The 26,141-nt window shown below is 42.1% G+C and overlaps 1 protein-coding gene across 8 annotated transcripts in view; it reads left to right on the forward strand.

The window, feature by feature from the left end:
• Positions 1–26,141, forward strand: part of GRIA4 (glutamate ionotropic receptor AMPA type subunit 4) — a 267,054-nt gene that overhangs the window by 200,092 nt on the left and 40,821 nt on the right. For 7 of the 8 annotated variants that reach the window (XR_013231722.1, XM_077341547.1, XM_077341546.1 and 4 more), the window contains exons 10-13: positions 13,117–13,323; positions 16,154–16,524; positions 20,007–20,205; positions 21,423–21,670. Coding sequence is in view for 7 of the 8 variants with exons in the window: in XM_077341547.1 (XP_077197662.1) it covers positions 13,117–13,323; positions 16,154–16,524; positions 20,007–20,205; positions 21,423–21,670 (1,025 nt within the window). In the remaining variant the exon portion in view is untranslated. Of the gene's footprint in view, positions 1–1,191; positions 7,969–13,116; positions 13,324–16,153; positions 16,525–20,006; positions 20,206–21,422; positions 21,671–26,141 lie in introns of those variants that run through there. The other variant, XM_077341553.1, reaches the window with a different exon arrangement.

Consider the following 26,141-nt stretch of genomic DNA (forward strand, 5'->3'; position numbering starts at 1 on the left):
TTAGCTAGTCTCTGTGATGTATGATATATTAAAGACTAAAAATAAAGGTTTGAGAGAGGAAAATACAAGCTCTCTGATGCAGCTGTCACTTTTAAAAAAGAAATCTATGTATGTGATAAGCACCCAATAAGCATTTGAACACAATGTAAATTGCAGGGCATGCAGGTATCTTGATCTTTGCAGTAACTTTACAAGTTGAAGCAGTTAGCCCGATTGAGAGCAATGCGTTTATTTTCCTATATGGTTTACAAATGCAAATGCATAATGAGAATATCTTCCTGCACAAGCCATTTATCAGATTCCATTTCTATATTCTCCGAGACCAGCATGTCACTCAACAAAATTCTGCTGTGAGGATCCAGGAAAGTTAAGCCCCTGTAAACCTTGTAGATAACCAGCTCATGCTGGTTCAAGGCCAGCATGGGCAATTAAAAATATATGCATAGATAAATATATATTTACTGACACATTGTCCTATTTGAAAGAGTTCCAAGGAGCTGAACAAAATGCAGCTGCTTCATTAATGCACAACTATTAGAACTAGTAAAAGGAATCCTGTAGATCTCAGAATTATTTCCCAAGAGAAACCATATGGATATATCGCTTAAACAGAATACCTAACACTTTTTCTTTTCTTCTGAAGTCAGTTGTGCCCTTTAAATATTATGTGTGTGTCAAAGCAGACTAGCAAAGGCTGACCTTTACCTGACTGGTTTTAAACTTTTGCAATTCAGTTCACTGCCATTTTCATATATCTCATTAGACAAAATTTATTTTATTTTTATTTTGCTTTTATGACCATTTTTGGATTTAAACCGGATGGAATATTCTACATGATGTCAGCATGCACTACCCAGATCTTTAAAATAAAAAAAAAAGATTTACAAATGAATGAAGAATTGTAAATTAAGCCAAAGTGTTATCACTGGTTTTCCATGCAATTAGCCTTTGTGTTGTTCATATAATTTATGCATTTGGTACATTCTGAAAAAATCTCCTGTTAAGGGTTACCATCCTAGGATGGGGGGGGGAAAACTAACACTCTGTGCAAAGATTCAGAGATTAATTCTAACCTAACTGTATAATTCTTCTTTGCATGGGACATTTTTTTTTAAATGTATCTTTTTCCTTTGAAAAAAAAAGACACGGTAATGGAAAAATTATACTTCAGTACAGTCCTCCTCTTTTCAGCCTCTGATGAAGAATCCTATTTTAAGAAATTGATCAAGGAAGAAACAGAATCCCACGCTGCCATGAACATTCCTAACTAAGGCTCAGCCGTTGAGCGTTGAGCCCTATTTTTCCATACGGATTTCTGTTCTTCTGACTGGAGGACCGGGCACTGAACCGTCAAGGAAAAACAAAACAAAAAAACACACAAAAGCTCTGTGACTGTTCTGAGAAGCCCAAAAACAGATGACATTAACTCTTCAACTGGGCCAAGCTATGAAGAGATTGATGGGGAGTTCAAGGCTCTCTCAGTAGCTGTTGTTCCTCTCGTGTACCGGTTCTCTACATTGAGGCTTTCATACATGTATAGTGTAAATAATTGTGAAATGATGTCCAGATTTAGGAGAGACTTAAGTGGTGCTTGCAAAAGGAAAAAAAAAAGAAGAAGTGGGGTTCCATGTCTGTCTTGTTCGATGTGCATAATAAATATCTCTGCAAAAGAACTCGGCCAGTCCTGGGGCTGGTGTTTTCACGTCCACACCAAGGGATCGGAATGAATTTTGTGTTGCATGCCAAAGTTTCCCAGAGTATGCCATTCGGATTTTAAAAAATAATCTCACTGATTTTTTTCCCCTTTCTTCCCCCAACTCTAATTCTGTTCGGATTAGGCTGGTGGTTATTATCCTGTGGCTATTGCCTTCAGAAGAGCCGTTCATGTGGAATGATGCCAGGCAGAGCACCTGAGTTCCTTTGCATTCCTGCCCTGTCCCTCATTCAGGCTAGAACCCTGGGTTCTGGTCAGAGGAAGAGCATTTCTGGCACAGTCAGACCTTGTCATTCTCCATTAGGACCTCCATTGCATCAGAGATGAAGCTGTGTCACCAAATGACCGTAGGGCCCCATCTAAATGGCTATATGACAGTAGACAAATACTTGAATTCAGTGCTCGGCACTTACTTAAATCTAGTGAAGGCAACAGCTCACATGTATCCTGGACTGTGGAATATACAGTGTACTCAGCCATGGCCACATCTGCCTGGAATCTCAGTGAAGTAAAGGAGATGTACTTACTGGCAGATGTCTATGTGGGACAAAGTTTAGTTGTCAGCTCAGTTTTTTTCAAAGGCTCTGTCAGGGGGCGTGGTCTAAACTGATCCTGGAATAGGCAAAGACTCCAAGCTCTTTTGAATCTTGTTTGGGCTAGACATGGTCCACGTGATTCCAAGCAGCTACACTCAAAGAGGATCGCTGGGTGGAGATGCAAAATGGGCCCCAGTTTGTAAAAGGCAATTAGTGGAAAATAGTGTGGTGTAAGTGAACCCAAGTGCTTTATTGGGCCCAAGCTTCAGTACAACACAACTCCAATTATTCAGTCCACTGTTTGTATTATGAGGTGGGAAATTATACAAGTTTATGGCATGGTTAGCTACTAATAAGGTAGGGATGTAAAATATTATACATTTAAATATTAAGTTATCTGTTTTTGTAAACATTTACACATTTTCCCCCCAAAACTTGAGGAGGAGGCAAAAGGTATACATGTATATTTCAGGGTTGCCTGTGCATGCAAAATATGTGTTTTATAGTATTTGCCTTTCTGTTCACAAGAGCATGTTAACACATTGATTTTTCTTTAAAATGAGTAGCTGAGTTGATGATCTATAAAAAACAAATGGGGACCCACAAGATTTGAGAGCCAGTTTGGTGTAGTGGTTAGGAGTGCAGACTTCTAATCTGGCATGCCAGGTTCGATTCTGCGCTCCCCCACATGCAACCAGCTGGGTGACCTTGGGCTCGCCACGGCACTGATAAAACTGTTCTGACCGAGCAGGAATATCAGAGCTCTCTTAGCCTCACCCTACCCCACAGGGTGTCTGTTGTGGGGAGAGGAATGGGAAGGTGACTGTAAGCCGCTTTGAGCCTCCTTCGGGTAGGGTAAAACCGGCATATAAGAACCAACTCTTCTTCTTCTTCTTGAAGGGGAGAATTGGTCTTTCTCCATGCTCACAAAGCCACCCACTTACCGTGCTCCCCCCCTGCCTGCCTGCCTTTCCCCTGCCTCTACAGTGCGGATAGAAGAAAGGGAGGCAACAGCAGCTAGATTTCCTATTCCATCCCTTTCCTGGCTCCTGCATTGTCTACTCTGTGCATCTCATTGGCCCTTCCCCCTCCTCCCCACCACTCTGCCTTTCTGCCCATTCATCTCCTTCCCTACCACTTTGTGTCCCACACAGACACACACACACACACACAATGCTCCTGACAATGCTTTGCCCACCTTCTCTGCAGGGTACAGTGGGTATTGCAACTCCCACGTATCCCCTTTCCCTGCTTACCTGCTTACCTGCAGCACAGCATGCAGCTTGTGTAGTGACTCTCCATCCTCCCACACCACGGCAACAGAGATGCATTGTTTGTACAAGCACAGACGACTTTTCATTGATAGGATTTTTCATCTCCCTGCCACCTTTTTTGATGTTTAGGGTTTTTCTGCGAACCTGGGGCTTACTCCAAGTTTGTAGGGAAATCTCCCTTCTCTCTACATGGCCTCAATGAGATAATGGGGCCATATTAAAAATTAGGTCCATTGATATGTTATGTGGGTGAGATTGACTGCCAAGATTTCAGCAGAAGAATTTCTCCATATGAATCTACTTGTAGAAATAACAACATAAAAGATTCCCCTCTGAAATATTTTGGAAAGGCCAAGAATGAATGAATTCCACTCAAACACTATTCCTTAGTGCAGTGGTCCCCAACCTCCGGGCCGGGGACCGGTACCAGTCCGTGGATCCGTTGGTACTGGGCTGCGGCTCCTCCTTGTCCTCCTCCCCAGCTGCTGCCTCGGGGGCTATCCTGCCACTCTGCCACCACCTTACCTTTGGTGCTCTCCAGCGGCCGCCATGGCTGGGGCTCCCCCTCGGCATGGCATTGCACAGCTGCTGCTGGAAGCACCCCTCAGCAGGTGGCAGGAAGTCAGGGGCGCCTGCAGAAGAGCAAGTGGAGCAGGGGCTCAGGCAGTGGCATCCCTCAGCAAAAGACTACCCTCCCCCTGGGCCTCAGTAAAATTGTCAAGTGTTGACCGGTCCCCAGTGATAAAAAGGTTGGGGAACACTGCCAGTGGATTGCGGAATGCAGTGCACATCTCAAGTAGTCTGGTGTGGCAACACCTTGTTGCTAACATTATCCATCTTGCTCTACCAACTTCTTGTGGTGTGTCTTGCATGCTTTTGTGTAGTTTTGGAAGAATTCCAGACTGCCTTTGTTTTTGCCTTGCAAGTACAACATCTTCCACCCTGTCACCCAGGAGGCTTTGGATCATGCAAGGTGAATACGGTCTAGCAGTATCTCCATGCTTTACAGATTCTCACCTTGCATGCTATTTCCGGACCAAAGATCATTCAATACCTGCAGGAATTGAGCAAAACTTGGGTTTACTGGACACTAAAATCTGTCCTCCTTCCTAAAAAATGACTTCACATCAAAGCATCTTATATGAGTTCCCTGTATCATAACTGATGTGTGATTATTGATATGGCACTGGCTATTCCCAGGGCTCAGGCGATTATATGCATTTCCCAGTGACTTCTGTAAAGGGTCACAACTTAGTTGTAAGGTCAGTGCTTAATCTCCTTGGCCAACAGTGGTATGCAGCACCAGGATTCTCAGTCCCTTCAAGCCCTTAGATAGAAAATCCTGTTCGTTTAGCTGCAATTCGTTTGCAGACATGGATGAAAAATGCCACTTTTGATTAGTAATAATATGCCCATGCATTGACCTCTTCATATTGAAGGAATATTAATTCAGTGTCACTGAAAACTAGGATGTGTGCTTCTTGGGTCCTGAGATCAGTAATGCCCAGATTCTCAAACTCTGGAAGGATTAGTAGAGAGTAGCCAACTTTTCCCCGCATGGCATGCTTTCAGGAATCTACTTGGCACTGAGCTTATGATGCTCTCCTTTTGTATGCATTTGTACTTCATGTGTTGCAATGCTGTTTTAATCATAGATACAGGATGTGTGACAAAGTAAAATAATTTGAGCCAGTTGAGCATGTTTTGTATTCTTCTCCTCTTACAAAATAATATGTCCTTTGGTTGTACACTACATGTGATTAGACTATTCTCTCTCCACTTAAGATGTGGATAGATTTAGATATCTATCGCTTAAGATGTAAATACAAAATTACTGCTAGCTTTAACGAAAACAGAGGAGACAGAAGCAGAGGGTTTGACGGCAGGAACTTAGTGAACCATTTACATGGAGTAAGGATTCTTATTTTAATGATGTAGCTCACCTATACTATACTTCAGTCGTACGGTTTAAAATATACGGTTTAAGGACTCTTTTTTTGGAAGCCAGAGAACTGCTTTGCTCCCTGAACTGCTCATAAATGTAGAGAGGCAACGACTGATAAGATTCTAGACCCTAAAAGTCTCTTTTGATGCCCCCAATAATTGCTATGTTAGTCTGTACTGGTAGAACAAAGTTTGAGTCCTGTAGCCCCTTCAAATATTGTTTTTTTAAAATATTTCAATTTCTATACCGCCACTCTCGGCGAAAACCGTCTTGTGGCGGTTTACAGATAAAACGATAAAATTACATTATGAAACCCCCATACAAAACGACAAACAAATGGCAGCATAATCAAATTCTCTAGCCCTTCTAAAGCCCTTCTAAGCTCAGCCAACGGGCCCATACCAATGACCTAAGCGATGGGAAACTGAGGGTCCTGATCTTTAAAAAAACAGGGTGGGATCCACAGTTTGATAACTCAAATCACTGCCCTGGCCTCAATCAAATGCCTGGCGAAAGAGGTCCATCTTGCAGGCCCTATGGAACTCAGAGAACGTCATCAGGGCCCTTAGCCCTGTCCCTGGTCGAGGCCAGGCAAATGTCTCGGGGGCCCGGAACAACCAGCAAATTCATACCCAAGGAGTATTGGAGGAGCTCATGGCAGAACAAACTCTTTTTATGAAACATTCAGAACCTTAGAACCATCTAAATCAGTGTTCCCCAACACCCAGTCTGGAGACCAGTACCGGTATGTAGATCAGTCGGTACTGCGCCGCAGCTCCTCCTCATCCTCCTCCCCAGCTGCTGCCTCAGGGGCTGCCCTGCCACTCTGCCACCAGCTCACCTTTGGTGCTCTCCAGTGGCTGCCATGGCTGGGGCTCCCCCTCGGCATGGTACTGTGCAGTGGGTGGCGGGAAGTCAGGGGCCCTGGCAAGAAAGCAAGTAGAGCAGGGGCTCAGGCGGCGGGGCTGTCCCTCGGCAAAAGACTACCCCCCCCGGGCCTCAGTAAAATGGTCAAGCGTTGACCGGTCCCCAGTGATAAAAAGGTTGGGGACCACTGAATAATACAAGAACCAAGGGTACCAGGCACCACCAAGATAATATTCCCACTTTTAAGAACCCTGAGTCTCCTACCCAATAGTCCTATACGTAAGTGTGGAGAGGGAGAGAGAGAAAAGCAGCTTTCATGCTTGAAGTGGCATTTCCAACTGTGTAAGAGAGGTGGCACCCATCTTCCTCTAGGAGGGTACCTGAACGTTTTATATTGATATTACAGAGGGTTTAAAACCCGTCACCTTGTAAATTAGGGCCTTGTGAATCTAACATTATAGAATTAATGGATTAATCTATCCAGTCAATTAACACACCACTGCAGCTGTACCCTGTTTACACATCTTCACCTCCTTCTTCACTGCTGTATTGTATGCTGGATTGTGACTAGGTATGTGCACTCGGAAAAAACAAATCAGAAATGTTCAAATTTCCATATCAGTAGTCTGAATTCTTTGGGATCCTGACAAAGTTTTGAAATGTGGAGGGGGTGGGAGTTGCTTGCTCTGAATTCTGAAATTTTTCAAGTGAGAGGGGAGTGAAATAGCTGCTTTTCAAGGGAATGACACTAAAATAGCAGGGCGTTCCTGCCTGTCACGAATGATTCAAGTTTCAAGGGAAAGGACCCAGTTCTACAAGCCCCTGAAGAAGGTGTCCCCTGCTTGTCTCCATTGTTTCCTATGGGTGGATCTGTGCTTTCTTCAGGACAAAGAAACCCATAGCCAGAGGCACAACAGCAGCCATTGGCTTTAACTCCAGATACCCAATATGGATCCCAGTATATATTTTAATATATACTGATGAGAGATATCCTAATGCACATCTTTAATTGCCCCCAGTGAATTTGTTAGGAGGAGTGATAGATTGTATGTGTGGCACCTATACCAGAAAGGGAGAGCTTCTGGGTTGGATCCTGCAAGGATTGTGGAATTGTCCTGTGTCCCACCCCCCAGGTCAATCTGTTATACCTGGGATCATGAACTCACATGATCTAACAGCCAGTGAGGGTCTGGAGGTTTCAGTGGAGAATGGGAAGATGACAAAATCTCACTATGCTCTCACTATAAGCTATACCTCTTGTACAATGTGTTCAATTTGGCAATTTATGTCTCTTGCTACTTTAGGAAATTTGGAATCAATTTCTTTATTATAAATTAAGCACTGGAATATTATGTACCCAAAAGTTGACATACAACTTTTTTTATAACACACCCCAATTTCTAATTGTGAGCTGTTATGGTAGTAAGGTTGTAATAGATTAATCTACATTGATACACCTACTGTTTTATAAAGCAATATGTATTTTTGTTTTCTTTTTGTTTGTTTTTAAATGTATTTTTGAATGTTAAAATGTCACTATAGATGCCTGTTGTCTGTAACTAAATCTTGTATCTCTTTGACGATGATCACTTGAAATGTGGATTTTCTGTGGAATTATATTTCATAAACTTGCTCCAGAGTGTTCTAATCTTATTGTCATTAGAATAATCAAATCAAATGGTGGGCAGACTCTGACCCAACACATGGTTGAGTTGTTGGTTGTCATGTTGCAAGAACAAAATGACTGTCTAATGGAACTCAACAGAAAAAGAACTATGCACTGAATGTCACACAACAGAGTTGTATTTAATTCTTTCCAGCTGAGGACTGGAAAAAAAGGTACAGGGAGGGGGAGGAAATGGTCATTTTAAGATCTCTGTTTCAATACTAAATCCTAATTATAGGTTACTTTAATATCACGTCGTCAACCTTATAAGATGTCTCAATGTTGCTTATACGGACTATGACCCAAAAATGATGACTGTATGAACTTTTTGAATATAGATGATTTTTGGTCCTTATCTCTGCCAACATGTTTATTCAAATGGAAGTCCCACTATCTGAGGCCAGTGGGACAGAATCTTTATTAATTGAGCTTAGAATTTCAGCCTCCCTAAAACCTGCCACTCAGATTTTCACTTTCTGCCCAATATCCGATTGTTTTGGTCTTCAGATCTACAGCTTCAGAATGAAGTTCCGTGACTCATTGTTCTGTTGAAATCCCTCCTGCCCAGACTAAAAACTCGATAGATTGGGGTGGGATTGACATAGGGTTATGATACCTATTACGCTATCTGCAATATTCTGTTACACAAGTTTTTTGATTATTCTAATTTTAGATGGGTACATCAGATGGAACAATTGAACAGTCTTTAAAAGCATCCTATCACTTTTGATTAGGTCTGATGCTGAACTTTGTTACTATTCTGATAATCTTTGCCTTTGTACTGAGTGGCAAGGGTTGAACAGAAGAACGGGGAATAGACTCATGGGCTGTCCTTATATCAGGATGTGTGTATCATGTGAAGGAGAATAAAAACCTGAGAATCAAAGAAACAGATGGCGTTTGCATAGGTGTTATGGACATGTTTTAGGTTGCCCCTGGAATAATTTAGTAAACAAGACCAAATAAGCAATTTCTTTGACTCCAGCTGTCATTTGGCTTACCTAATTACTGAGTTACCTGGTTTAAACTATAGTTCACCCAGAAGCCATATAAATAGCACACCTGAGTGGTAATGCAAGCCTGTTTATGTTCAGATCTTTTTGCAAACAAGCAATACATTGTTGTTAGGTGCGAAGTCGTGTCCGACCCATTGCGACCCCATGGACAATGATCCTCCAGGCATTCCTGACCTCTACCATTCCCCGGAGTCCATTTAACTTTGCACATACTGCTTCAGTGACTCCATCCAGCCACCTCATTCTCTGTCGTCCCCTTCTTCTTTTGCCCTCCATCGCTCCCAGCATTAGGCTCTTCTCCAGGGAGTCCTTCCTTCTCATGAGGTGGCCAAAGTATTTGAGTTTCATCTTCAGGATCTGGCCTTCTAGGGAGCAGTCAGGGCTGATCTCCTCTAGGACTGATCGGTTTATACGCCTTGGAGTCCAAGCAATACATTAGGAAGGGTATGTTTCGCCCTCCCCCCAAAAAAACAAACAGCCTAAATACCACAGCTAAGTCTGACCCCCTCAGAACTTGGAAGCTAAGCAGAGTGGGCTAGAGTTAGTTCTTAGATGGGTGACCACAAAGAAAGAAAAGGGCTGCTGTGCAGAGGAAGACGATGGCAACTATCTCTGCTCCTTTTTGCCTGGAATGCCCTGTGGGCGAGTTGGCCATATGTCTGTTGTGACTCATGGCACATTCTTCTCCAGAAAAAGGAATTCCAGTAAGGCTGAAGACAGATGACAATTCTTTGCAGAGCTTAAGGCGGTTTTGTAGACATATCATTGCCTGTCACCTCTGGACAATGTGTAGCAAATTTTGTACTGTTTCCAAACTCATTTGACTAGAAACAACAGAGGAACAAGAAATATATGCATACTCCATAGAAAATGAAACCTCTCTCTAAGCAATCCTGGGTAAAAGCAAGCGTGCAACCTATTATGTCTTGTTAGACATCATCAAAGCTAGATTCCTAAAATGCTTCAGGTATCACAGGTGTGGAAAGGTTCTGACTGCTATATTCTAGCCCAAAAGGAAAACAATTCGGTCACGGGCCATTATTTGCAAGGGGTATCATTTATCAAAAAGGTCTAGTGGGTTACTATAAACATAACTATGATGTCATCCTATTTTGGGAGGGAGATTGTTGATCTTTCACATGGAGTTTCTTATAAAATCTTAAATATGTGGTTCCACGAACAGTGGCACATCCCTCCATCACACAGTGCCTTCTTCCAATGTAATTCCACTGAGCTAACAAACATTTTTTCCAGTATAAAGACATTTCTCCAGTGCCAAATTTTACTCAGTGCAGAACCAAAGAAGGTTCTTAAAAAAAAAAAGAAACATTTGAGATGTATTGGAGGAATTGGTGGGCAGCTATATGGCAATCAAAGATTTTTATGAAGCAAAAGGTCTTAGAGATGCTTAAAAAGGAATAGGATAAAGGTGACCAGCTACCAGTAAACCAAATGCAAACCACATGCAGATATATGCCGATGCGCTCAGATAATTGTGCAGGATGATCTTGCATATATTTATTACTTATTGTATGCACTTTTGCATGCCACTTCCTAATCTTGTGTAAGCCACTTCCCAACAACACACTACTAGAGTCTGGGCTGCAGGAATGTTACGGATTGGGAAAGACTGTCATAGTGTTTAAAATTTTCAACAGTACTTTCAACAGTCATCTTATTATGAGGTTTTAATTATTAGGACAGCCAGGGTTACCCCCATTTTAAGATTTGTAAAATGTATTGTAAAAACTCTGCAGGCCCATCCTGAAAGCCTACCTGACAATGCCTCGGCTGGGCGGAGACCCAGGTGGTCTTCCTTTAACCAAGGAGACTTGGGAAGCAGCACGGTAGGGGTGGACATACAAGAGATCTGAGAAGTCCTATCAGGGAAAGGGAAAGGAAGTGATGTAAAGTGATGTAAAGTGATGTAAAGAAGCTCTGAAGTGATGTAAAGAAGATATCAACATTAGTGAGAGTGAAAGAAGCCACAGGCTCTTGGTTGATCTCCTTATGTCTACGTAGTTTGGCTCTTTAATTGTAACGTTGCTATAGCCTGCTCTGATGCAGGGAATTCTTCTGCTGGTAGATCTGCCTCTTGCATTGGAGGAAGTCTGCTTAAATGGGATGAATGTACCACGGCTGGATTAGTGTAACAGACAATCCATTATGGCTTGATTAATATGTCGTCTAATGTGGGAGAGCGCAGAGTGGTAAGGCAGCAGATATGCAGTCTGAAAGCTCTGCCCATGAGGCTGGGAGTTCGATCCCAGCAGCCGGCTCAAGGTTGACTCAGCCTTCCATCCTTCCGAGGTCGGTAAAATGAGTACCCAGCTTGCTGGGGGGTAAACGGTAGTAACTGGGGAAGGCACTGGCAAACCACCCCGTATTGAGTCTGCCATGAAAACGCTAGAGGGCGTCACCCCAAGGGTCAGACATGATCCGGTGCTTGCACAGGGGATACCTTTACCTTTAATATGAGAGAGGTATCGCCAAAGATACTTGGATCAATTATGGTGATAATTCCATGTTAATTGGAGAATATCCCCTCCCCCCCCAAGAAAAACTCTGTATTTGCCCTTGCTATTTAGAGAGACTGTGTACATCTAAGTAAAGTTCTGCAGAGCTGTGCACAGAGGCAGAGCAAAAGCTTTCCTTGCAGAATACCCTTAATCCAACTCTATCATCTTCACATAGAAAGGCTCAACAAAAGCAGCATGCCTAGCAAGACCTGAGGGTCACTGCTCCTCACTTCACACTATACTGGACTAGATGAATCAGTGGTTTGACTTTCAATATGTTCTTACTGCATTTAAAGGCAGTGCCTTTCAAATAACCTGTTGCTCTTAGGGTGTTTATTTAAGAAACCATTTGGCAGCTGCCTACTCAATTCCTGCAGCACATAAAGTAGTCTGGGGTGGGGGTGGGGGACATTTCATTTCTTTGACACGGAAGGCATTTACAGATGATGTTTTGATATCGCTTAATGTATATAGCTGTATATTGGAACTGCTTTGGTAAATAAGTACGCTAGTGATTTACTAGGGTTTCTGTGAAGATCTCTGGCGGCTTCCTGGACTATATATTCAAACTGGCAAAGTTAAGAAACATCCCAGGCGCATTTTTCTTTACATCTGACTTGAATGTACAACTGTAAGGTATAATGGATACATTAATCTGCTAAATTTATATTGCAGTCGTATCCATACTAAGTTCTAGTTTATTGAATAATAACTCACTATATACGTCCTTCGATGTTCCAAAGGGGGACTGATAGTTGTACTTTGGTCATTTTGCACTTTGGGGATTGGACTAGATGACGCTGGAGGTCCCTTCCAACTCTATGATTCTGTGGTTCTATATTCAGATGTATTTAAAATGTAATTGATTAATCAATCAGTTAAAAGGCAAGTGATTATTCAAATAGCCTTCAGTTTCACCTTCCAGGGCAACTTGTTGGCCACTTTGTGGTACCGGATGCTGGACTAGATGGCTATGGGTCTGATCCCACAGTGTTCTTCTTAGTTTCTTAATACATCTTTGATTGGTTAACTGTCTTCTGGTCCTTAGGTTTCTACATTACCCAAGAAACAACAGAGGTTTTGGTAACCACAAGACTGGGATTCAAGTATACTTTATCTGTGTGTTTATTCAATAAAATCAGAGTCCAGTAGCACTTTTAAGACCAACAAAGATTTATTCAAGGTGTGAGCTTTCGAGTGCAAGCACTCTTCATCAGACTATGAACGAAGAGTGGGAACATATAAGCAAAAGTCATAGTCTGACGAAGAGTGCTTGCACTCGAAAGCTCACGCCTTGAATAAATCTTTGTTGGTCTTAAAGGTGCTACTGGACTCTGAATTTATTGTGCTACTTCAGACCAACATAGCTACCCATTTGAATCTGTGCATTTATTATGAATTATGTCCACGTTGGATTCTCCTGGACCTCTGTTTTGGTATTTTATGGCAATTATATTATCTGTGATACTGTTAGATATAACGCCCTTTCCGTGTGACAGAAAGGATGACAAGCTAGTCTTTTCTTTAGATGGACTCTGGTCAATGTTTCTCCTTTACAGTTCTCCTTCTTTCGTTGTAGGAAGCTCCGTATGTTATGTGGAAAAAAAACAAAGAACTGTTTGAAGGGAATGACAAGTATGAAGGATACTGTGTAGACCTGGCATCAGAAATTGCAAAACACATTGGCATCAAGTACAAAATTGCCATTGTTCCTGATGGAAAATACGGAGCGAGGGACCCAAACACAAAAATATGGAATGGGATGGTGGGAGAGCTGGTATATGGGGTAAGCACAACCATTTTTGGCATAGGCTTGAACTTTTAAATTCTTCTCAGAACTGCCTTTCGAATATACAGGAATATATATAATGAATGTTCTGGAGCAATTGGTACGCGTTGATGCTCACATACGAATGTCAATAATATAAATATTATCTTCAATCTGTAAATGGTACAGAAAGGAACGCCGGCAGCATGCCCAAACCCTCTTTTGTAAACGGCGCATGTATGTTCAAGATACGCTTGACTTGGAGAGAAAATTGCATTTCTGTGCAGGAGGAGCCATTAGGACTATTTCTCTTCTGATGGGCCATTTCTCAGAACATTTAAACGAGTAACTGTAAAAGTTCCCTTTTTATCGCTTAGGGAAGATGGAAATGCATTTTGATTCTACAAGGGAGTTGCTAAGGTATGAAAGTGGTCATCAAAAAGCACATAGGCCATTCGTGTTTAAAGAGCAGCTTGAGGAAATGCCATTTCTAGCATTTCTGCCTTGGTCTCCAAATTGTGCTGACTGTCAATGTCATCATCATTCACCTGCCAAGATCCCGGTCACAAAAGCTTGTTTTGGATGCAGGCAGGGAGCTCCCTCCGCCCACTAGCCTGGGGCTTCTGTCCATCAGTACGTTCAAAGGCAGGACAGCAAATACTTTAGGGACTAATTGGCTGATTAATCTTCTTCCCCCTGAATATAAGCTGTTTGATGCAGCTCCTCTTCTAGGATGCCACAATTCAAAACTGGAGGGGAGAAGGAAAATCTTCAAATATCTGTACTGACTGGGGCTTCAGTAGGTAATTGGTTGGAGGGAGAGGACCCTCTAATGCCCTTCTTTTCCTTTTTATGTTGGACCTGGCAAACACACCTGTTGAGAACCTGGGAAATTTAGAAAATTGTAGTAATGGTTGGATTTGTGTGAGGTATCTCCCCAGATCCCACTGCATTCCCTAGGATCCAAGTGATTCCATTGCAAGGCGGACTCCTCTGCTATTTATCTGCCGTATTATCAAACCCAAGCCTTTTCACCGCCCTGCAGAGCTAAGGAATCCCGGCTGTTTTCCTGCTGTAGCTAGCCGACTGTAAGATTATCCACACAATAGTGCAATCTTTTGGTGATGAGCTGATTCACCCAAGCAACTTTCCGGTGATGAATGCCATTAGCTACCTGCAGCAGGTGTTCCTGGCGGCTCCAGCAGACAACCCCAATTAAAGATTCATTCTTCCGCCTTGAAATATCATCCATTCACGGCATGATGAATAAGGAGGTCATTGACCATTTCTGTCAAAGTCTAAGAAAGAATGGGGATCTAAAGTTCAAACAGCATCTGCTTGGTTTTGGAAAGCTTTCTCAAAATGAATTCTGAAAAAGAAGGGGGAAAGAAACCTGGATTAAGTTGCTGAAATCGGCAGTGGTCCAGCAGATACAAACTGAGGTTCGCGTTATGCTTTTTTACAGCGGATGGGGAGATTGGCAGAAATGGCTGTAAGACATTTCTCTGATGCTTGGCTAAAATGGGAAAAGGCTGATAATGAGCCTTACTCGGTATGATTAATAGGTCCGTTTATTCATAGAAGTATAAAGTACAAGTTGTTGAGTGCTGTTCCACATGAAAGGCTTCTCATTGCTGATGGCCCTGGCCACTCTCCAAAGCACCATAGAGCTCCAGAGTGCACATCAGGGGTTGTACAAGCAAATAATGCCCTGACATGTCAGTTTGTGCTCTACAAGTGCACTGCAGAGGTACATATGAAACACTTCCCAGTATGCTGTGGCCAGGTGACCTGCTGTCCTTTAGGTTGTCAGTCCAAGACAAACATGATAACAGAGCATTTGCTTTCTATGTTGAACTTCCCAGGTTCAAATCCCTGGTGTCTCCCATTAAAAGATACTCAGGTGGCAGGACTAGGAAAGGATCCTTGAAAATGGAATGTGAGTCAGCCTAGACCAGGGGTAGTCAAACTGCGGCCCTCCAGATGTCCATGAACTACAATTCCCAGAAGCCCCTGCCAGCGAATGCTGGCAGGGGCTTCTGGGAATTGTAGTTCATGGACATCTGGAGGGCCGTAGTTTGACTACCCCTGGCCTAGACAGTACTGAGGCCTTGACAGTATAAAACAGCTTCCAAGGTTCATATAAATAGAAGCACATGTTTTGCATGCTGCAAGTTTGGATTCAATCCCTGGCATCTGCAGTCCTCTGGAAAAGACCGCTGCCAGTCTGAGCAGGCAGCCCCACACGAGTCAGGTCAGTCGAATAACTCAACGTGAGGCTGATTGACGTTAGAGAAAGGAGACAGCTCCTCCTTGCGCGGATTCCCAGGTGTGCATCGAAACTCTCACATACATACAAGCCACTTGAATCCGGAAAGTTGCCTGTGTGCATCTTTAAATTAATCTGACAGCTTTTCTTTGATGCTATTTCAAACAGAACGCTCCAAATACACTGCCCACAGGGAGCAGTGATAATGACTCAGCAAAAGCAAGAGCCATCTTTCCTCTAACCTGTCTGCTGATATTTCTCATAGAATCATAGAGTTGGAAGGGGCTATACAGGCCATCTAGTCCAACCCCCTGCTCAACGCAGGATCAGCCCTAAGCATCCTAAAGCATCCAAGAAAAGTGTGTATCCAACCTTTGCTTGAAGACTGCTTTTACGTTCTCATGCAATGTAAAAGAAAATCCTGGTGTCCCTGTGATTTATTAGTAGTTGGCCACTAGTTCTACCTGGATCAAAATTGTCACCCATCATCACAAGGTGATTTTTTTTTCTTCTCATTCAAAATACGTCACTTAACGTTCGTCCTTAATTTGTATTTGTCTGGGGTCTCTTTTGTTACAGAAGGCAGAGATTGCCGTTGCACCTTTGACCATCACTTTGGTGAGAGAGGAGGTCATTGACTTCTCGAAGCCGTTTATGAGTCTGGGTATATCTATTATGATTAAAAAGCCCCAGAAATCTAAACCTGGAGTGTTTTCCTTCCTGGATCCCTTGGCCTATGAAATCTGGATGTGCATAGTGTTTGCCTACATTGGAGTCAGTGTCGTCCTCTTCCTCGTGAGCAGGTTCAGTCCGTATGAGTGGCACACAGAGGAACCAGAGGATGGCAAAGAAGGACCCAGTGACCAGCCTCCCAATGAGTTTGGCATTTTCAACAGCCTGTGGTTTTCCCTGGGTGCCTTTATGCAGCAAGGATGTGATATTTCACCCAGGTTGGTATCAAGTCATGTTGGCTTCTTTGTGTATGTTCCTCATCAGCAACAAGCCCACCTACTGAGGTGGTCAGCTTCAGGTCGAGAGATTCATTCATGGGAACTTGGGGAGGAGGGAATGGGTTAATGCTAAAAAGTCCACCTTCTTATTGCTCATCTCATATCCTAATTAGGCAAGTGTGCAGAACATTTTTTACAAACCCTTTCAAAGTCTTGGCTGCCAGGGTTGTTTTAAAAAATCTATTTGCCTTTCTTTTCTTTTTCCTTTTCCTTTTTTGAAGTTTTATCTAGTGGCTGATGGCCCCAGTAAATTTTAATCAAGGTAAAGAGTTCATCCCCATTAGCCATGTAAAAAGAAAAAAAAACATGCTTCGAGTTCTAAGAAACAGACAGAATCTTCCATGTATTCATGTTGTATTTCTGTTTTGAATTTTGAAAGTATTGGGTATATTATATGAAATTATACAAGTGTGGATGTATTGCTGTGCATGAATTACTGCAGAATGGTTCTTTTCTCTATCACCTCCACTCCCAGTTTCAGTTCATCATTATATCTGATTTATTATATCTTATCTTTCATTTATCTTGGTAAGTAACCAACATGAAGTGTCCTTTACTTATTATTATTACTGTTATATAAAACAGCCAAAAGTCTTCTCCAATGCAAAATGTTTATTCCCTCTTATAGTTCCCACTAACCTTTGAACTTGTTTCATTTACACATCTGATCCTTTCTCTTCCCTGAGTGCCATCACAATAAACCCTTTCCCCACATTTCACATATATCCCATGTGACTGAAGAACACAATAATAGATACATGTGGAGTGACTGATAGGGTCCAGTTGATGGTCTGCATTTGTCAAAGAGCAAATGTGATTTCAGATATCCATATATTGTTTTGACACTGAAGTGGGGGAAGAAATCATGATTGGTTGTGTGAGGTCATAAAAGACAACATGAGTGAGACAGTGAGTCACCCATTTCATTACCCATCTAGCTCATACCTCCAACCTTCCCTTTCAAAAGGCGAGTTGGGTTCATATGAAAGCATATGGGCTGGAATCCTGAATTCTGATGGGGGGACTAGCAAATTCTAGGAGATGCAGTGAGAGGGGTAACAACTGGAAACTCCACCTGTTTATACCAGGGTCCTTCCCTGAAGAAAAACTCACACAGAGATTAAATTGAAAATAAAATAAAATTGTTTTTATTGAAAACAAAAGTGAAACTAAAACACACTTTCACTTAATTTAAACTAAATACACTCACACAAGAGGAAAAACAGAGGTGACAAGTAATATAATTCTAAGGGAAAGAAAGACTATAGCTTACTTCTGTTGTGTAGAAGAAGAAACAGTGAAAGTGACAAGCACTTTGGGTGTATGTGGGATATCTGGAAGGCACACACAGTAAACGTCTATAGAGTATGTCAAACAGCCAGATTTGTGAATGGAGGCTAAGGTTAGGCTCTATAGCACCTAAAACAATTGATATGCTTGTTGGTTCAAAATAAAGAAATCTGGGGAGCAGTTGATATTGTTGTCTGAAGAGGACAAAGCATAGGACAAGTTCCAGAGGTTTCCCAGGACAGTGAGAACATCTGTTGATGACCTGACCAGCCTCATGATGAGTTTCCCAGGAAGGTAAACAAAAGCATGATTGCATTGACTGAATTAAATGTAAAGAGTGTCTTGACAATCCTGAGACATGAGGATGTAAAGTTAGTCTAGGTATGGTAGGTGAGTTAATGGAATTCTTTAAGCATGGTGGGAATGAAAGAGGGTGATGGTATTAGTAATAGTTCCTAAGTGCACCATTGACCTCCAAATAGACAATATCTCTATAGAGAAGAAGAAGAAGAAGAGTTGCTTCTTATATGCCGCTTTTCCCTACCCAAAGGAGGCTCAAAGCGGCTTACAGTCGCCTTCCCATTCCTCTCCCTACAACAGACACCCTGTGGGGTGAGTGAGACTGAGAAAGCCCTGATATCACTGCTCGGTCAGAACAGTTTTATCAGTGCCGTGGCGAGCCCAAGGTCACCCAGCTGGTTGCATGTGGGGGAGCGCAGAATCGAACCTGGCATGCCAGATTAGAAGTCCGCACTCCTAACCACTACACCAAAAGGGGAGAGTAACATTAGCAGTTGAGTACCCCTGCTGGCTGAAGATGATGATCCTTGAGGAATCCAGACAGCTCGTGGAAAGGATGGCATGTGGCTAGAGAGTACACTTTCCAATGTCTGTGTGAGTGGAGACATTGTTGGTCAGCCTTTGGCAAAACTGATATGCATTTGTATATTTTGAATGCCAAGATACAGTTGTAGAGAAGTATAATAGCAGGGTGCATGCAACGTCGATGAAGGGTGTCTGTGGGCAAACTGCCCCTCAATGTGAGGAGGAGTCTCACTGCTAACACCAGTCTAGCTGTGCACAAGGGAAAACATAAATAGACTTAATTAGAATAACAGAATCATAGAGCTGGAAGGGATCCTCCTCAATGCAGGATCAGCATCTGCTCACACGAAATCTTGTGCAATAACTAGTTGTTGTTCTCCCTAAATATTACAGCACCCAGAAATGTCTTGTACAATATCTTGCACAAGCAGAAACACAAATGGGCATACAGTAAGTCTGACTTAGACAGTGACTGCTGTAGTCTATTCCATGTCTTTTTGCTTTTACGAGAGCTCTAGCACAGCCTGATTTTTTATAATGGCTCCGGCTCCTTATCCATCATGTGTTTAGAGCGTCGCAGTCCTATTTCTTGCTTTATAATGCCCTAGCACATACCCAACCAGCTGGACTGTTCCTAACATTTCAAGAGAAAGAGGTAGAATAAGGTTGTATTTGTCACCTCAGTATAACGTTTTCAAGTATTCCATCTTCCGAGAGGCCTTTCTACAATGAATTGTCTACTGAAGGACTCCAGTGCATTCCAAAGGATTTCAGGATGTGTTGTAGGAAGTATACGCAGACCTTGCGGGGCCTCAACAGGCCTTTGAGAGCTACTGGTGGGCCTATATGAATCAAGAACGTGCCCTGGGACTCACCCAACACTCCCCTTTGACTGAAGTTTGCATGAGGAAATCAGTCCTCACAGGGAAGCTGTCATTTGAAGGAAGTTTGCCTGCTATTATCAACGTTAGCTAACAAGTTTCTTGGGAACCCTTACAGCATGTTTTGAAAACCTTCGACCCAACCGGTGCAGCAGCTGCTTCCTCGTTTTAAGAAACATAATTATAATAGAGTTCTGTGTATATTGCTCTTTTACTCATGTGGCTTGCTGTATCCTTGGCTGAGCATTGAATATTCAAGGAGCACCTCACTAATTATTGATCCTTTTTTTGTGCCTGGCTGCCAATTTCTGTTGCTTGGATAATACATTTCCTGCAATAATGGTGTCTCTCACTGTCTCTCTTTCTCTTTCTCTCTCTCCTTGGCACAAGAGATAGGAAAATATGCATTATCTTATTCATGTTTAGATCCCTCTCAGGTCGCATAGTTGGAGGTGTGTGGTGGTTCTTCACCCTGATCATTATTTCATCATACACTGCTAATCTTGCTGCTTTCTTGACTGTTGAGCGAATGGTCTCACCCATAGAGAGTGCAGAAGACCTCGCCAAACAAACTGAAATTGCATATGGAACGTTGGATTCTGGATCGACAAAAGAGTTCTTCAGAGTAAGTTTGCATGTCTACTTGGAAAAGGAAGGGAGGTGTTTAGATTCCTCAGCCTACTTGGGATGGAATTACATTGCATGACTGATAATCAGATTTGTGGTCTGTAGCTCCTACAGTTTTGATGTTATGGGTTTTTTAAACCCCAGTACTACTTGTTCATATTTGCTATGCTTTTAATATGTGGCAAACATATGGATCTTGACATGTCAGGCTCAGAAATGGCCAGAATGGTTGTAGGAGCCAAGGTAATTAAAATGCCATTATTCTGTTGGTTCAATGCAAGCCACGGTGCTTTAAACAAAAAGGACTATTGATAGTCCTAAGGTATTTTGCTCATGGATTCCGCTATTTGCTACCTATGGTAAAGAGCTGTGTGATATTATGATGACCAGGTGATGGGTAAAACAAAATGGCTGCTATCATTTCAGTTGATTGATCATCCACATTCATGTTTGAAGCTCTTTGTTCCTCATTGCTCTCAAGATTCTCTGCATAAGAATTTGCTACTTTCTTATATCTTGATAATAGACGACTCTGGGCACCATCCAGCCAAAATTAGAAACAAAAATTAGAGTATTAAATATGTGCTTAGTTGTAGTGGGGATGAACATCTCTTGGTGCAATCCTGTGTAGAAAAGAGATATTTCTTTTTCACTTAGATCAAGAGGATTATAAAGAGCTTCACCTAGAATGGATTGTGTTCTACTTATTAAACATGAGTACTGAACATGATGCAGCCCAAACTGAGTACTTCTAGGTCCCATTGATTGAATTTTCAATAGGGAAGTTAAACAGATTCTTACAACTCAGCCACTGAAAACCACAGCAGTTATTGTGGTTAATTGTGATGGCATTGTGCCTGTACCCATACAATATGGTTTTATGATTCAAAAGTAGACAGAAAGTAACCTGTTGAACTGGTCTAAAACCATGGGCCAGTTCGGCTGCAGTCACTTGAAAGCAGGTTTCGAAACAGGATACATCATGCTTAAACCATATGCAGCACTGATCAAGTCAAGCCAGCAAATAGGTGAGATGACGTTATATATCAGGATTGCAACATCATTCCATGAAGCTAATGGTATCAAAACATATCCGCTTATTCTAGTGCAATGATTCACTAAGCTCCTGGTATATGAGGCACTGCAACCTGTGTTTTCTTTTTTTTAATGATCTCATACCTTGGCTTTCTCTAATCTCATTTTAATTTCCTTCAGAGATCAAAGATAGCAGTGTATGAAAAGATGTGGACATACATGAGCACAACAGACCCATCAGTGTTCGCTAGGACTACAGCTGAGGGAGTTGCTCGTGTTCGCAAGTCCAAGGGCAAGTTTGCCTTCCTCCTGGAGTCCACCATGAATGAATACATTGAGCAACGAAAGCCATGTGACACCATGAAAGTGGGAGGAAATCTGGATTCGAAAGGCTATGGCGTAGCCACACCAAAGGGTTCTCCATTAAGGTGGGTGGAATAGTATAACAATATAACATGTGTTGTTATAGTATTCCACCTTCCCTGATGCCCCTGATCTAGTTCTTTTTGTGTTGTTCTGTGAACATGGTATGTTCTTTTTTTTCCTTTTCCCATTTCATATTTTCGATCAACAAGGAGGTAACTGTTGCTGATAACCACGTCCATTGAATTTCTATTATTAATGTATATCTATCAAGGCCATATAAAAAGCAAACTAGTTGAGCACTGCTTCTAAGCTTTTCCTAAGATATTCAAACACATCGGCTTTTCGTTTTTCCAAAATCCATCATTCTGTTGACTTATTCTTCCCTAGTTTGGCTGTAGCTTGCGTGGCCAAATACCAAACAAAAATCTGTTGGCCCCTCCCATCCCCATAGCCTTTGCATTATTAAGCTTCTTTTTATTTAAAAACATGTTTTAAACCTTACCATTTTTTTTATTTCCAGCATTATTATTGTACCGACGTCAGAGTTAACCAATTTTAGAGAAACCATTTCAAAATTAGGACATAAAATGATATTCTATGCATATCCATATATTATGGATATATGGATAAAAGTATTTATCCATATAGCCACATGATATGGATATGCATAAAATATAATTTTATGTCCTACTTTTGAAAAGGTGCCTCTAACATAGATTAACTCTGTCGCCGGTACAACAGTGATAATGCTGGGGTGGGGAATTATGTATCCATATCAATATTATATCCATATGACTTTCATTGCTCAGATGTCATATAAAACCGTGGTTTAATTAAATGAGCAACGGTTAGTGCGATCATCCAAATGGAGGCTGTCAACTATAGTCAACTGGACTGTGTCACTTTAGGTATGAAGCTATGGTTGGAAGCTAGTCTATTAACAAGAGTTGGTCTTAACTATAGTTTTGTTTGACGTACAGACAGAGATATCCTGGCTTGTTCCCCAGTGCGGCCTCTGCCGTGGTATAGGCCAGGATACTGGTCATACTTCTGTCTTTGTCAAGGAAGAGGAAAAAAATAGAACAATGTTTGAGCCTAGTAGCACGTCCAGTGGCACAAAGTTTAATTCTGGGTATAAGATATAAAATAAAAACAGAACTGGAATTGTGTGCGACAACCAAGCCCAGGATTTCCACGTGTGGTTTAAGGATAGTCACATCTCAGAAGCTATCTTCAAAGTTGTCAAAGCCAACTCAACTATTAGTGATTGTACACACTCTCCAAAAGAGGCAGAAGAACAATTGATATTGTTTTGTCCATGTTTGATTGTCCCTTCTGTTCTCAAAGGAAAGAAACGTTTGTTGTGGCTGTTGGTACAGGGCAACTTACCTTGATATTGTGGGGACAATGTCAAAAGCAATCTTCTCTGTTGTACACTGGGTCAGAACAGGGTCAGAACAAGGTGAAAGACTGGTGAATGGACAAATAGCAAGGGAAAAGGGGGAAATTGGAAAAAGGAGGAATCATAGAATCATAGAATAATAGAGTTGAAAGAGGCCTCCTGGATCATCTAGTCCAACCCCCTACATTATGCAGGACACTCACATCCCTCTTGCTCATCTACTGTAACCCATAAGCCTTCACAGAATCAACCTCTCCATCAGATGGCTATCTAGCCTCTGTTAAAAAATTTCCAAAGATGGAGAACCCAGCACCTCCCCAGGAAGCCTGATCCACTGAGAAACGCTCAGTCAGGAACTTCTTCCTGATGTTTACACGGAATTTCTTTTGAATCAACTTCATCCCATTAGTTCTGGTCCATCCCTCCGGGGCAAGAGGGAACAACTCTGCTCCATCCTCTGTATGGCAGCCTTTTAAATACTTGAAGATGGTTATCTCTTCCAAAGCTAAAAACCCTGAGAGTTCCTAATTAATGACTAAAAGAAAACCAAGGAGAAAATCATGAGTCCTTCATATGCATGAGTGTATATTGGCTCAGAAGGGGAAAGTATTCTGTACCTACAATACAGGCTTAGCTGTAGGAGGTTCGGAGTTGACTGTTGTCACAAAGAATCAACATTTATGAGCTTCTCCTGTTATTTCTTTTCTATCCTGCTGACTCCTGGGGTTGAATGTCAATGACCCGAACTCTATTTCTCATTTTTCCCCTACAATTGTGATATCAGTGATGTTATTATTTGCTTATCGTTGACCATCTAATTCAGTTTCATGGACGAATTCCATCTGTAGCCATTAGCATTAGAAGCAGCAATAGCATCAAACCTGTTTAAAGGAGGGAGCATGGTGAACCCATTTCAGTTTGAGCAGCTGAAAAAGGAATGATGGCTTTAAATGAGAGCACAGAAGTTTTTCGCCTAATTCTAATCTGTCTAGGTCCTCAAAAGGTATAAGTACAACAATAATGGCCCGAGTGTGTGTGTAAAGGTCAGAGTGGTAAGGGCTAAGTTTTTAATTGTCACATTCTGGGTGGGATCTAGTAAAGTAAGAACAATTTATGTATCCTGGGGAAGCTCCCTAAGCCTCCCAAAAATCACCACTGGGGGAAAAGAAGAACCCTTGTGAACAAAATGTTATAAGACTGGAAGGGCAGCAACATAACAGGAAATTTCCTTCCTCTTTTGTCAATGTTTTCTCCATCTTGCTGATGGAAGGAGTTGTGGGACAATCTTGGCCTGTTTCTCCTCTTTGTTGTAGCCATCTCTCCTCGGTGTCTTGTGATTTACAATCTACCAGCAGAAATTTAAAGCCACATTGTAGGTTTTGTGTTAGAAGCAGGAAAATTACAAGCGTTTCCAGGGCTTTCCGAGCAAACTGGAAATGGGTGCAAATGTACATTGGCCATTCCCAGATAACAGCAGAGAATTTCTTGTCTTTTCTTCCCCTTATACTGTAATTGGAAGAAGAAAAGGGAAATTTAGCTCCATTGGATTGGATGACACAAGATTTGCACTGAGAAAGTTGTGTCTAAATGATCCCAAAACATCTCAGTCTAGTTAGTAAATGACCATTATGCTTTATAATTCTTCCGATTTGACTGTATGTGTGGTGAAGAGCCTTTCTTAAAGGATTTTTGATAGTTTGTTTGAGAGGGCAATTAAGTTCTGAACAGTTGCCATTCTCTTGGTAACATGCAGAGACATTTCTCAGTAAGACTTTGAAGGACAAGCCCTTGGTATATATTTTGTTCCAGGATGCTGAGGCTTTAACATTATTCTCAGTACTTTGTCGGCAGGCTTCAGGGAATATCTTTAATTCAACAAAGTTTACTTTAGCAATGACTGGGAAGTTCTTAGAGTTGTTTCATAGGTACAACTTCCTTAGGGATTAAAGGAAGGCTGGTCTTCTTCATGCAATGTGCCTTCCTTATCTCTTGCTCTTGTTTTTGAAAAACAGAAACTCCTACTAGGCTCAGCACAGGGCCCAGCTTTGTGCCTTCAAACTCTGAAGGTAATTAATTAGTTAGTTAATTAATTAATGGATTTATGGACTACCACTCCCGGCCAGCCGACAATAAAAATACAATTAAAACTATACCAGAAAAAGCAAACAACCCCAACCAACACACACCCCTCCCTCCATGCAATGGCTGGAAATGCAACCTCCCACCAAAGGCGGGGTGGTTTGAGGGGTAGCCTGATCAATGTCCTGCCACCCAGCCTCAACTAAATACCTAGTAGAAGAGCTCCATCTTGTAGGCCCTGTGGAACTGTGAGAGCTCCAATAGGGCCCTCAGCTCTTCTGGGAGCTCATTCCCCCTGATCAAGGCCAGGTTTGAAAAGGCCCTGTTCCTAGTTGAGACCAGGCAGACCTCTCTTGGGCCACAGATCACTAGCTTGTTTAGCTTTGCAGAGCATAATGCCCTGCTAAGGGTTTAAGGAGACAGGCAGTCCCTCAGGTACACCAGACCCAGACTGTGAATGGCCTTGAAAGTCAAAACCAAGTCAAAACCAGGGGTAGTCAAATTGCACCCTCCAGATGTCCATGGACTACAATTCCCATGAGTCCCTACCAGTGAATGTTGTTCAGATGCTCAAAGGAAAATCCATCTTCATTCCCAACTAGGGATGTTTGAGTCAGCTTGGATAAGCCTGAGAAATCTCAATTCAATGCTGATTCCATTCCACTCTCCCCCCGAGCTTATTTTAGCCCAGTCACAATTCTTATTATTGTAATGGGATGAATCAGAGAATGCCAAATCAATTCAGGCTTCATTCAGTTGATTCAGCTGACTGAGAAAGACCCAACCAAACTGCTGATCCTGAAGATCAGCTGTTTAGTGGAGTCTTTCATTGTCTACCCAGCAGAACCATCTGAAGCTGGGGTCTTTCTCCAGTAGACCCTGCAACTTCAGGCTCTCTGCAACTTCAGATGGAGTCTGCTGGGAGACATTTGAATACCCCACCACACATCTGGTCCTGATGATCGTCTGTTTGGTGAAGTCTTTCTCCCCAGCAGACCTGTCTAAAGCTCTCTGCAGCTTCAGAGGAGTCTGCTGGAGAGACGTTTAAAAAC

Source organism: Paroedura picta, chromosome 6 (assembly GCF_049243985.1).
Source record: "Paroedura picta isolate Pp20150507F chromosome 6, Ppicta_v3.0, whole genome shotgun sequence".
NCBI lineage: Eukaryota > Metazoa > Chordata > Lepidosauria > Squamata > Gekkonidae > Paroedura > Paroedura picta.